Source organism: Lutra lutra, chromosome 1 (genome assembly GCF_902655055.1).
Source record: "Lutra lutra chromosome 1, mLutLut1.2, whole genome shotgun sequence".
In the NCBI taxonomy this organism is placed as follows: domain Eukaryota; kingdom Metazoa; phylum Chordata; class Mammalia; order Carnivora; family Mustelidae; genus Lutra; species Lutra lutra.
In genome coordinates this window covers 103,797,076-103,811,150 of record NC_062278.1, presented here as the reverse complement: position 1 = coordinate 103,811,150, position 14,075 = coordinate 103,797,076, and the positions used below count along the sequence as shown (strand labels likewise).

At 40.0% G+C, this 14,075-nt stretch overlaps 1 protein-coding gene across 2 annotated transcripts in view; it reads left to right on the top strand.

The window, feature by feature from the left end:
- Positions 1 to 14,075, top strand: part of GNB4 (G protein subunit beta 4) — a 59,210-nt gene that overhangs the window by 39,393 nt on the left and 5,742 nt on the right. For both annotated transcript variants that reach the window (XM_047731029.1, XM_047731036.1), the window contains exons 7-9: positions 463 to 529; positions 636 to 837; positions 13,292 to 13,508. In XM_047731029.1, coding sequence (XP_047586985.1) covers positions 463 to 529; positions 636 to 837; positions 13,292 to 13,508 — 486 coding nt within the window. The remainder of the gene's footprint in view (positions 1 to 462; positions 530 to 635; positions 838 to 13,291; positions 13,509 to 14,075) is intronic.

The following is a 14,075-nucleotide window of genomic DNA, read 5'->3' as shown; positions in this document are numbered from 1 at the left end:
TCCTTTTCCTGCCATATCCATTTCCATATTCGGAAACACTGGTAAATTCTGAGCATTCAGGTGACCGTGTTCCATGAAACCGTCACTGAGGTTGTAATTTCTCACAGTGTTAGTAGAGGATTTCCCAGTGCACCAAACCCAGTCTGCCATAGATGATAGAGATTTGTGTAAAGGAATCTCTCTCTTCAGTAATCATAGTAGGCAGAAGGGAACTGTGTCCCAAGTTTGTCATTTCTGGAGTGTCTAATAGGATATGCCATCAACATAATAATTACCTGAGAATTTCCTGATAAAATTGAATTGAGTTGCAGACAGCATAGAACTGGAAGTAAAACTATAGGTTATGCCAACAAATATATGTTGCCTACGTATTGGGTTTTTAAAAATGTGTATTAGTAGTTCACGTGCTAATTGGGTTATTCAGTTTAGTTAACCTAAAAGGTGTTGCTCTCCATGCTATAGGCTACTTGTCCTGCTGCCGATTTTTAGATGACAGCCAGATCGTTACAAGTTCAGGAGACACAACTTGGTAAGTGTGGTCCACGCGAACACTGATTTGGGGATTGAGGGTGGTAGTTGGAACTAACATGAGGAAAGATCTGATAGCTGTTATTTTAATTTACATTTAATTACAGTGCTTTATGGGACATCGAAACTGCCCAACAGACCACCACTTTCACTGGGCATTCTGGAGATGTGATGAGTCTTTCCCTGAGTCCTGACATGAGGACTTTTGTTTCTGGTGCTTGTGATGCTTCTTCCAAATTGTGGGATATTCGAGATGGAATGTGCAGACAGTCTTTTACTGGACACGTGTCAGATATCAATGCTGTCAGTGTAAGTAAATAGCATTTCTAAGGAAACTGTATTGTGGATATAAACTGTTGAAATCTATAACATGGTTATAACAACAAAACCCCCAAACAGATAACTACAGATAGATTAAGCCAGATAAATATTCCATGTATATGAGCATGAACTAATCATATGTGGTTATTACTGTCCTATGTAGGTCAAATGCTAAACTGTTAAAAATGACTAGAATTTCCAAAAGTACTATGAATGCAAATGCTTTTATGTATAAGACACTCCTCATTTTGGAAGAAGATGTATTTGGGGAAAAAATTGTTTCCTGTTTATTCACATATAATAACAAAGAAACAAAGCCATTTTTGGGGGGCGCCTGGGTGGCTCAGTGAGTTAAAGCCTTTGCCTTCGGCTCAGGTCATGATCCTAGGGTCCTGGGATTGAGCCCCACATCGGGCTCTCTGCTCACTGGGGAGCCTACTTCCCTTCCTCTCTCTCTGCCTGCCTACTTGTGATCTCTGTCAAATAAATAAATAAAATCTTTTTAAAAAATGAAAGCCATTTTTTATAATTTTGTTGAACATCTAAGAAAGTAAAAATGGTAGAAGATCACTTAAAAGTAGATTGCTACAAACTGTAGATGTATACCACAGATTTTCTCGGCAACCACAAAACAACAGCAAAAACCAAAAACCAACAAAAACGTTGCTAAAAAACCAAGACATGATATTTAAAAATTCAAAAATTTTTTAAAAACTCAAAAAATGTAGAAAAAGAACAAAGAATAGGACAAAAGGCAAAGAGCAAGATGGTGAATTTAAACCTAATACTGTCAATACAATAATAATATAAAATGTAAATGGTCCAAACAATAAAGACAGAAACAGGACTCTTTTTTTTTTTTTTTGAAGATTTGAGCGAGTGAGTGAGCAAGCACAAGTAGGGGAGGGGAAGGGGAAGGTAGGAGAGAAGCAGACTCACTGCTGAGCAGCGAGCCCAATGCAGGACTCGATCCCAGGACCCACCCCTTATTATTTGGCCAGCCTGGTTAGAAGAGAATTTTAGAGCAGGTATACCTAATCTTCTCCATCTCTATCTTCTGTCACCTCTCTCGGGTTGATGGTTTTCTGTTTTCCTAATTTGTGTAGATTTTCTCAGGGATGAATGGAGTTTATTAAATGCTTTCTCTTCATCTGTTGAGAAGATCATGTGGTTTTTGTTTTTAGTCTGTTAGTGAATTCACATTGATTTTTCTTCCCCCTAATATTAACCCAACCCTTTATTTCTGGGACAAATCATACTTGGTGATCATACATAATTGTTTTTATATATTACCTTTGATTTATAAAAGTTTTTATGAAGTTTTATAGCCATATTCATAAAAGTTCTGTTTTTTCCTTTCTTCAGATTTTTTTTCTAGTTTGGTATCAGACTAATGCTGGCCTTGTAGGCAGAGTTGGGTACCATTCCCTCTGCTTTAGCTGTCCGGGACAGTTTGTGTAGAATTGGTCTTACTTCTTCCTTAAATGGTTTATTTTTTGTTTGCTTGTTTTTGTTCTTTGTTTTTGTTTCTTTTTAAAAAGATTTTATTTATTTAATAAATAAATGGAGAGAGAGAGTACAGAAGCAGGGGGAGCTGCAGGCTCCCTGTTCCCCCAGCAAGGACCCTGGGATCATGACCTGAGCTGAAGGCAGACGGACACTCAACTGACTGAGCCACACAGGCATCCCAGATGTTTGGTTTAATTTCTCTGTGAAAGCTCTCTGGGAGAGTTTTCTTTGTGAGAAGAGATTTAACGATGAATTTAATGTCTTACTTAGATATAGCCCTGTTGAGGTTATCCATTTATCCATCAAGTCCTAACCCCCACTACCTCAGGGTGTGTGACCTTATTTGAAAATAGGGTTGTTGCAGATGTGATTAGCTGAGGCATACCAGATTGGAGGTCTTTTAATCCAGGATGACCAGTGTTCTTAGAAAAAGGGGAAGGCTCCAGAGCAACAAGCAGAGAAGGTTAACAGTGTGAAGAGTCCCAGGGAAAAGACTGCCAGCCACAGCCCTTAGATACCTTTACTTTAGGCTTGCAGCCTTTAAAACTGTGAGACGTTAAATTTCTGCTGTGTAGGGGCGCCTGGGTGGCTCAGCCGGTTAAGCCTCTGCCTTTGGCTCAGGTCATGATCTCAGGGTCCTGGGATTGAGCCCCACATCGGGCTCTCTGCTCAGCGGGGAACCTGTTTCTCCCTCTTTCTCTCTCCGCCTGCCTCTCTGCCTTCTTGTGATCTCTGTCTCTCTGTCAGATAGATAAATAAAATCTTAAAAAAAAAAAAAATTTCTGCTGTGTAAACTACGCTGCTCTGAGACCCTAAATTTCTACTGTGTAAGCTACGCTGTTTGTGGTGCTTCGTTACACAGTAGTCCTAGCAAATGAATACATTTGTAGAGATTTATCTGTTTTCTTTATCTTCTCAAAGAACAATCTTTTGGTTTGAGTGATTTGCTCAATTTTTGTTTTATTTAATCGATTTTTCACTCGATTATTTATTTCTTGGCTGTGTAGTTGGGTGTCATTTTCTTTTCCTAGGCGTGTAAGGTAGAAGTTGAAACCATTGATTGGAAACTTTTTATTTTTAAAGATTTTATTTATTTATTTGTCAGAGAGGAAGAGAGAGAGAGAGAGCACACAAGCAGGCACAGAGGCAGGCAGAGGCGGAGAGAGAAGCAGTCTCCCCGCTGAACAAGAAGCCCGATGCGGAACTTGACTCGGGATCATGACCTGAGCCGAAGGCAGCAGCTTAACCCACTGAGCCACCCAGGCATCCCGGAAACTTTTTATTTTTAAATATTGAAGCTTAAAGTGGTAAATTTCTAAACATTGCTTTTGGTGTACCCCACAGATTTGGATGTTGCTGTGTTTTCATTTTCATTTAGTTAAACATTTTTTATAATTTTGATCTCTTTGACTCATGAGATTTTTAGAAGATTTCAAATGTGTGGAGATGTTCTAGATATTTTTATTTTTGTTTTTAATTGTATTATGGTCCATGAATACACTTTGTATGATTTATAGGATTCTACACTTGACATTTGTTTTATGGTCCAGAAAACGGTCTGACCCAGTCATTATTTTGCACTTGGAAAGAATCTCTGTTCTGCTGTTACTGGATGGAGAGTTCCACAGATAACAATTATCTCAAGTTGCCTAATAGAATTATTCAGGTCTTCTGTATCCTTACTGATAACTCAGTTCTTTCTGTTATTGAGAGAAAACTTTTGAAATCTCTATTTGTGTATTAGTTCATTTTTCCTTGTGATAGTTTTTGATTCAGTGAGTATTTGAAAGCATAAACCTTTAGGATTATTGTGGTCTCTTGGTTGGTTAGTTTATCATTATGAAATGTCCCTCTTTATCCCTGGTAATATTATTTACTCTGAAATTTACTCTGAAAATTTTGTGTGATGTTAATAGAACTACCCCGGCTTTCTTTTGACTAGTTTTAGCATAGGCGTATCTTCTTCCTTGCTTTTGCTTGCTGTTTATATTTTTATATCCAAAGTGATTTTCTTACAGGGCAGTAGTTGGGTCTAAAGAGTCCTATTTCGGGGTGCCTGGGTGGCTTGGTTAGTTAAGCATTGGCCTTTGGTTCAGGTCATGATCCCAGGGTCCTGGGATCGAGTCCTGCATTGGGCTCGCTGCTCAGCAGTGAGTCTGCTTCTCTCCTGCTGCCCCTTCCCCTCCCTACTTGTGCTTGCTCACTCACTTGCTCAAATCTTCAAAAAAAAAAAAAAAAAACCAAAAACAAAACAAAACAAAACCCAGAGTCCTGTTTAGCTGTCTTTATTGTTTAGACCATTTACATTTTATATGGTTATTGTATTGACATGATTAGGTTTAAATTCACCATCTTGCTCTTTGCCTTTTGTCCTGTCTATTCTTTGTTCTTTTTCTACCATTTTTGAATTTTTAAATATCGTGTCTTGGTTTTTTAGCAACATTTTTGTTGGTTTCTGGTTTTTGCTGTTGTTGTTTTGTGGTTGCCGAGAAAATTTGTGGTATACCTCTACAGTTTGTAGCAATCTACTTTTAAGTGACTTTCTACCACTTTTCATATAGATAAAAACCTTTTACCTGGATTCTCCCACTTCTCCCCCACCCTCCACAGCCTTTGTGCAGTTGTTCTACATTTTCCTTTCATAAGTCTTAAACTCTACAATACACTGATATTATTATTGCTTTCAAGTGCTGATGCTCCTTTAGGGAGATTTAAAAAGTAAAGTCTTTACGTTTATTAACATAGTTATCATTTTCTGTGATCCTCATCCTTTTGTTTATAGATTCAGATTTTCACCTGTTTTTCTTCTTTTTTTTTTTTTTTAAAGATTTTATTTATTTATTTGACAGAGAGAGATCACAAGCAGACAGAGAGGCAGGCAGAGAGAGAGAGAGAGAAGCAGGCTCCCCGCTGAGAAGAGAGCCCGATTCGGGGCTCGATCCTAGGACCCTGAGATCACGACCTGAGCCGAAGGCAGCGGCTTAACCCACTGAGCCACCCAGGCGCCCCACCTGTTTTTCTTCTTGAAGGACTTCCTTTATTGTATCTTATAATGCAAATCTGTTAATGTCCTTCAGGTTTTGTATATTCAAAACATTTTTTATTTTGCCCTCATTTTTGAAAAACACTTTCACTGTTTTTTTTTTTCTTGATATTCTGAAGATGTTATTCCACCGTCTTCTGGTTTATGTTGGTACTGATGTGAGATGTGCTGTCATGCTTATATTTGGTCTCTACACAGTGTGTCCTTTGTTTTCCTCTGCCTACTTTTAATATTTTCTGATTTTTTTCCTTATTCCTTTTTTTTTTTTGGAAAGCCCCCCCCTTTCCCTAAAGATTTTATCCATTTATTTCAGAGAGAAACCAGGTTGAGCTCAGGCATGGGAAAGGGACAGAGGGAGAGGGGGAGAGAGAATCTCAAGCACACTTGGTGCTGGGCATGGAGCCTGATGCAGGGCTTGAACCCACAACCCCAAGACCATGAGCTGAGCTAAAACCAAGAGTGAGTGGCTGAACCAGCTGAACCACCCAGGTGTCTTTTCTCTTTGTTTTTTAAGCAACTTGATTATGATGTGTCTTTGTGTAATTTTCTTCCTATTTCTTATGTCTGGGACTGTGGATTATAGTCTTCGTCAAATTTGAAATTTTCAGCCATTACCATTAAAATATATTTTTATCTCTCCTCCCCTGAGGACTCCAAATCCACATATATTAAGACACCTGAAGTGTTCCCACAGTTCACTCATACTGTGTTCATTTTATTTTTCAGTCTTGTTCCTCGCTGTACTTCACTCTGGATAGTTGCTGTTGCTACATCTTCTAGCTCACTACCCTTCTTCTGCAGTGTTTTGTCTGCCATTAAACCCAGATAGTGTCCTTTTTAATCTCGGACACCTTGTCTGTTAAGTCTGTCATCTGTTATATTTTGGGGGTTTGTGTCAGCTGAATGATTTCCCCCCCTCCTGATTATGGGTCCTGTTTCTTGCTTTTGCATGTCTGATTTTCATAAGATGTGATGCCACACATTGTAAATTTTACCATGCTGGGTGCTGGATAATTTTGTATTTATATAAATACTATTTAGCTTTGTTATAGGGCATAGTTATCTGGAAATAATTTGATCCTTTCAGGTCTTACATTTCAGTTTTGTTAGGTGGCACCAGAGCAGCACCTTATGTATGCTTCTTTGTCCCATCCTTGAGGGAAAACCTCATAAAGTTTTCATAAGGGACAGACATTATTCCTGGGCCTGGGTGAGCCTCAGCTTGTTTCTGGTTATCTTTATGGGTGTCTCCTCTACTTGAGTAGTTTCCTCACACACCTGTGATCAGTACTCAGCTGAATACTTGAGGGGCCCCTTATTATCTCCTGACTTTACTGTCTACCAAGGGTTGTCCTGTCTGGCCTGTGAACTCTAGCCTTGGACTCCCTCGATTCCCATCTCTGTCTTCTCAACTCTGGGATGCTGGTGGGCTCCATTTGGGTTCCCCTTCCGAGTACCATGACCTTAACCTTTCTCCAGGCAGGAAGTTGGGGCAGTTACGGGGCTTGCCTCATCTGTGTCATGTCTTTCAGGGACCACTCTCCTTTGTTGACTGATATCCAGTGTCATTAGAACCATGTTTCTTTCTCTCTCTCTTTTAAGATTTTATTTATTAAAAAAAAAAAAAGATTTTATTTATTTGACAGAGTACAAGCAGGGATAGCAGCAGGCAGAGGGAGAAGCAGACTCCCCACTGAGAAGCAGACTCCCCACTGTGGGGCTTGATCCCAAGAGTCCGGGATCACGACCCAAGCAGAAGTCAGATGCTTAACTGACGGAGCCACCCAGGCACCCCTAAAACCATGTTTCATGTATTTTGTCAATTTTATTTAATTCTTTTTCAGCATGGTGGTAAATGTAATCACAGTTACTCCATTTTGGCTGAAAGCAGAAGTATAGCAAAGAAATATATATATTTTTTAATGAGCTGAAGAAAGCAAACAATTTAAAGGGGCTTGCTCAGTATTTTAAAGTAATTTAAAAGGCCAACATAGACCTATCCTTTTTGAATTTAAGATATCAAAACATAAGGACAAAAAAATTCTAGAAATATTCAGAATGAACATGTAGATTACCTAGATACAAAAGATTAAAAAAAAAAAAAGTCAGGCTAGCCTCATACTTTTCCATAATAGGCCTGGAAGGCTTCTGAACAATATCCACTGAGTGTTGAGGGAGAAATATTGTAACTCAGGAATTTTAAGTTTCAGAGGCTATGCTTTATGATAGGGGAGAAAAATTCTAGTAAATACAGCATAGGATAAGAGGTTAAGACCACATATAGTAACTCAAGGCAATACATGTAAATGGTCGCCACTATTACAAGTTATGTTGTAAGTCAGACTGTATGTACAAGAGCTATATCTAAAACAAAATGGCCCAGGAAAGCTAGCAGTGAAAATAAAAGAGTGGGCAAATTATAAACTGAAAGAAATCTGGAGTAATTTTAGTATATTTCTATAATACAAAGTAAAATTGAAACGAATTGCAAGATGAGAAGTTTTATGTTAACAGGAGATGGTGTGTAGTGAAGCTATCACACTGAAATGTACACGAAGCCAAAGCCATTAGAAATGCTCGGAAAAATGAATCCAAAACACCATTGTGTAGGAGACTTTCATCTACAACTTTGAGATCCCGATACCCTAGGTAGGCAGGGAAAAAGGTAAGGATTTGAATACTCTAGTTTAAACATTGCACTTTGCACTGGACAGATGTTCTTTTTTTTTTTTTTAAAGACTTTATTTATTTACTTGACAGAGATCACAACTAGGCAGAGAGGCAGGCAGAGAGAGAGAGGAGGAAGCAGGCTCCCCACCGAGCAAAGAGGTCGATGTGGGGCTCGATCCCAGGACCCTGGGATCATGACCTGAGGCAAAGGCAGAGGCTTTAACCCACTGAGCCACCCAGGCACCCCTGGACAGATGTTCTTTTTTTTTTTTTTTTTTTAAAGATTTTATTTATTCACTTGACAGAGAGAAATCACAAGTAGGCAGAGAGGCAGGCAGAGAGAGAGGAGGAAGCAGGCTCCCCGCTGAGCAGAAAGCCCGATGTGGGGCTCGAACCCAGGACCTGGGATCATGACCTGAGCCAAAGGCAGCGGCTTAACCCACTGAGCCACCCAGGCGCCCCTGGACAGATGTTCTTAAGCATAAGAACCAACTACATAGTAGGCCACTAAAGAAATAATAAATATGAAGTGAATAGCTCAGGACTTCAGAAAAAAAGAACAGTTCACACTAGGAGAAAGAGAGGAAGGAGCTGGTAAAGAGAAAAGCAGAAATGTAGATTTGAAGTGAGAACCTCTCCCTGAACCAGTAGCTCTACACCCCCTACCCTCTTGCCCCTTCACTGTGGTCCGTCCAACCTAGCTGCAAGTCTGACATTTGGAGAGCTGTGAAAAACGTTTTCTCCCCTAAGTTTAGTGTAGACTTACCCTGTGGCAGAACCTGACTAGAACGACAAGGAGCAGCTCAGCCTCTTTACTTACCCCACTTAGTATGATGTATTTGTCACTGGACACACTGGACACTACTCTGGGCCCAGTGGAGTTCTTCTTAATACACAGCATTTTCCTCTTCTAAAATCCGAAAAACTTTAAAGTTCTGAAAAACAGCCACCCTGAGGGGTTCATATCAGCCTCTTAGGGACTGTGAACCTGTGGTCACCCATGACCCACGCTGCCTCCCTCCCTCTCTGAACTGCCCAGTCCTCCCTTTGCCTCAGTCACACTGGCCTTCTTGCCACCCCTCTAACCTCCCATCCCCCTAACCCCGCCAGCACATTTTGTATGGCAGGGACTGTCACCACTACTGACCCCCTCTCTGTGTCTCTGATCTTCCCAGCAGAAGCCCAGCTCTTCACCTCCTGCCCGGTGGTGGTGGGGGGGGGCATGCTCTCTAGTAAATACAGCTTCTCAGTAAAGCCTTCCCTGGACACCCTAAGCTTTTACCCATGTTCCTTTGCCCTTTTTCTGGCTTTTTTCCCCCCTCAGTATTTATCATGATCTAACATGCTTATTTTTTATTTGCTTTTCATGTTTATGGTCTGCTTCACAAGAATATAAGCTCTATGGAGACAAAGGTTTTTGTCAGTTTTGTTGACTTCCATAGATCTCCAGACCAGCATTTAGAACTGTGCATGATACAGTAGGTACTTAATGAATATTTGTTGAATGAACAAATATTTAGAAAATTTTATAATAGAAAACTGTTAGAAAATTTAAAAATTCAAATACTCAGAAGACTTGACTCCCTAAATCTCTGGTAAACTTAAGAAGGGTAAATATTGCAGATACATAAAATTAAGAATAGTAAAGGTTATATTGCAAACCCAAAGAAACCCAACTAAATGAACCGCCAACATCACACAGACTTTTCTTTAAATGTATCTGGCAGATTTAAAATATATTTAAGTATTTCCTGTATTCTTTTTTTTTTTTTGGACAGAGATTACAAGTAGGCAGAGAGAGGAGGAAGCAGGCTCCCTGCTGAGCAGAGAGCCCGATGTGGGGCTCAATCCCAGGACCCTGGGATCATGACCTGAGCCAAAGGCAGAGGCTTTTAACCCACTGAGCCACCCAGGTGCCCCTATTTCCTGTATTCTGAGGGCCATCCTAAGCTCCCAGCTAAAACTAGTTCATCATATTGGTAACGTGAGCTTCTATCATCCAGCCTAGGAAATGTGAAATTTTGAGTGTGAGAGAATGCGGTTACCAGTTTTGCCTGGGAGAAGGGCATAAATGGGGACAATCCTATACAAAACAGATGTCTGGTCATCCTGTATCTTGAACATAGACTGGCGTGCTGTGCCCCATACACTGAGCTGAAAGGGGTGTTCTTGATTGGGTGTTCCGCGCTAGGTGTCCTTTACTGTACTATAGCTTCTGTTTCGGTCCATGGTAGAGAACAGGTTTAACCCCATACATGCTGATAAATGTATGTAAATGGTATTGTTGGACTTCCTGCAAAAGAACAATGGAGAGTATTTTGCTGGCTGTTAGGATGGAAGAAAGTGGTCAAAATCATTAGCCTCTAAGTAGGCGGTAAGGGTTTGGTGAAGCCTTTCACTTGCTTTAAGGACCTTCTTTCTAAACTACTCTGTAGCCTGGGAGGACTAATGATTTGGATCTTTGGTAGATAGAGGAAATTATGGCTAGGGGTTCCTTATGCCTTTTGGGAACTTGAAAAGGTTCGAAAAAAGGTTTCAGAAAGGTTTGAAAAACCATCTCCACTGGGATCGGGCTTGAACCAAACTAAAAGCATTAAAATAAGAAGTACTTGCATTTCTGAGAATCTGTTACCTTGTTATCACTGCCTTCTTCCACCATCATCCTGAGCGTGGGGGGACTTAACAGTGAAAACACTGGAAGCTTGTTACTTGGATTAAGTAACAAGATGATACACCATCACCATTATTTAAATGGTTCTGAAATGTCCAGCTGGTATAGTTGGACCCAAAATGGAAATAAAAGCTGAATTAGAAAGTAAAACAAATATCATTATTTGCAGGTGATATAGTCTGGCTCTCTAGAGATCCCAGATTTCAGTGTATTTTCTAGGTGACAGAAACTATTTTAAAATCAGTAACTTTCTTACATACACCAGTAATAACCAGGCAGAAAACGGAAAGGAAGAAAATCCTATTGGGAATAGCAACAGAAATTAGGAAAGAGGCATACATTTAATGAGAAATGTGTATAATCTTTATAATAATAAAATTTTGTTGAAACTTTTTTTTTTTTTTTTTTTGGTAATTCCATATTCCCTGGATACCTGGCTAGCTTAGTCAGTGGAACATGTGACTTTTGATCTTGGGCTTGTAAGTCTAAGCCCTGTGTTTTGGGTATAGAGATTACTTAATAATTGTAGGGTCCCTGGGTGGCTTAGTTAAGCATCAGCTCTTGATTTCAGCTTGGGTCATGAGATGGAGCCCCACCTGGGGCTCCGTGCTGGGCCTGGAGCCTGCTTAGGACTCTCTCCCTCTTTCCCCCTACCAACTCTTACGTTCTCTTTTTCTAAATTAAAAAATAAAATCTTTGAAAAAGTACCATCTTCCTGAATGAAAAGACTGCATGTTATAAGCTAATCATTTATCCCTCAAACTAATTTTTAGACTTAATACAAATTTGAATCAAAACCCAAGTGGAGGGCGCCTGGGTGGCTCAGTGGGTTGGGCCGCTGCCTTCGGCTCAGGTCATGATCTCAGGGTCCTGGGATCGAGGCCCGAGTCGGGCTCTCTGCTCAGCGGGGAGCCTGCTTCCCTCTCTCTCTCTCTCTCTGCCTGCCTCTCCGTCTACTTGTGATCTCTCTCTGTCAAATAAATAAATAAAAATCTTTAAAAAAAAAAAACAAAAAACCCAAGTGGAGAGGTGGCTGGGTGGTGCACTCCGTCAAGTGTCTGAGTCTTGTTTTCAGCTCAGGTTGTGATCTCAGGGTCATGAGATGGAGCCCTGTGTCCAGGAGAGTCTGCTTGGATTCTTTCCCTCTCCCTCAAAAAAAACCCCAAGTGGATCTTTTTTTTTTTTTTTTTTTTTTGAGATGAGTCAGAGGAATATGTAGAAAAGAAACTTGATCAGATGTCTGTGAAACTATAGTATGGGGAGGGGAGGAGAAAACAGACTGATTTGAATCAGGGTACCATGAGTATTTTGCCATGCCAGATAGAAAAATTTACTGTCAACTTAGGATTTTTTCTTTTATTTATTTATTTGATGGACAGAGATCACAAGTAGGCAGAGAGGCCGGCAGAGAGAGACAGAGAAGCAGGCTCCCTGAGCAGAGAGCCCGATGCGGGACTCGAGGATCATGACCTGAGCCAAAGGTAGAGGCTTTAACCCACTGAGCCACTCAGGCACCTCTAGGGTTTTTTTAAAAAGTGTGGTACAGGTACAGGAAAGGAGAGACAAAACTAACTTTTTTGTGTACACAAGAGTTCAGTGAATTAAAGATGTAACAACAAAATCAGTAAAATGATTAAACAGTTGGGACAGTTACTTGACTATTAAGAAAATAAGTTAGATCCTTATACTGAATGCTGGTATATCAAATAAATCCTGGATAGATAAAAATTAAGATGTGAAAAATGAAATTACTTTAAAAAATTAGAAAAAGATACAATTGAACATCAGCTAATAAGCCTGAGAAAGGACTGTATTCATAAAACAATGGAAGAAATCTCAAATGGAAAGATAAATTTGGTTACATAAAAATGAAATTTTATATTTTTAAAAGAAACTATAAAGAACTATAAAATGTGTAAAAATAAAATTTGCATTCATCTTATTCCTACAAATCAGCAAGTACTAACAGCATAGTAAAAAATAGGCAAAGGTCGTGAAAAATCATTTCACAAAAATAATACAGATGTACAGATGACCAACAGATAGATGAAAAAAAAAGTCTTTGTTTTATTAAAAAAAAAAATCAGTGTTCTGCTAGGTTCTGAGAAAAGGGGATTCACAAACTAGTAATGCATAGTTTACTTCTACCTGAAGTTTATACCTAGCCTAACTAGGCTGATTTATGTTCTCTTTTGTAAAATCTTTCCTGTTTATTTTTCATGATGGGACTTTGGAAGGTTTAAGACTGCATATATAAATTCTATAAACAGTGCCATTTGATTTAAATCTTTTAATAAGCTGCATGGAGGAACAGAGCCAGTCTTTATTGCGTACTTGCTGTGTGCTGAACCACGGACCTTGAATGTTAGTTCATTCAGTCCTAACCAGCACTCTGAAACTGAGGGCCGAAAGTGTTTAAGAATTTTCAGGGCCTGACATTCCTTACCTGGAAGAAGCCAAGTTGGAGTTCAAATTTAGGTCTTATCACACTGCCTCATGTGGATTTTGTATACTTCTGGGGAATAAATGTCTGTTCCTTTGCTTTCTAGTTTTTCCCAAACGGATATGCCTTTGCCACTGGCTCTGATGATGCCACATGCCGGCTCTTTGACCTCCGTGCAGACCAGGAGTTACTGCTGTATTCTCACGACAATATCATCTGTGGGATCACTTCTGTAGCCTTCTCAAAAAGTGGGCGCCTCCTGTTAGCTGGTTATGATGACTTCAACTGTAATGTGTGGGACACGCTAAAAGGAGATCGTGCAGGTTGGTAAAGAAGTTTCAGTAGGTTTGGATTTTGTCAGGAAAAGGGAGAGGTTCCTGTCGGGTGGTTCTCCAGGCCTCCCGGATGCTATGGAGCCATGGGGAATGGCACCCTGGCAGCTCTCATTCGTGGTCCCTAGTAACATTCCCATTTTGTAAAGAGTAGTAACATCTAGTTCTAGAATGTCTTGTTAGGTAAGTTTTGCTCTGAAGATGAACAGTGAATCTGATTCAGTGTGGACTTCACTAGATTACAGTTTCTTCTAACCTGACAGGAGGCACTGTAACTGCTATGAATCCTCTTCCTTCTGGAGTGGATCTTGTCTGGGACAGGACACAGGCCCACTCTCCCCTTAGCCCCATGTTCTGACTTCTCCCCTGTGGCCTCCAGAATATTAGTGAGTGTATCAAATTCCACTGTAGACTGTCATTAATAATACCTTACACAGAGTGATTTTAAGTATTTCTTACAATCAGTATTATGCATAAGGAATCAAACAGGTACATGGCTTGTTACCAAAGCAGCAGCCCTCTGGCCCCAGCGGCTATTTCCTGTTCCCAAAGGTAGCT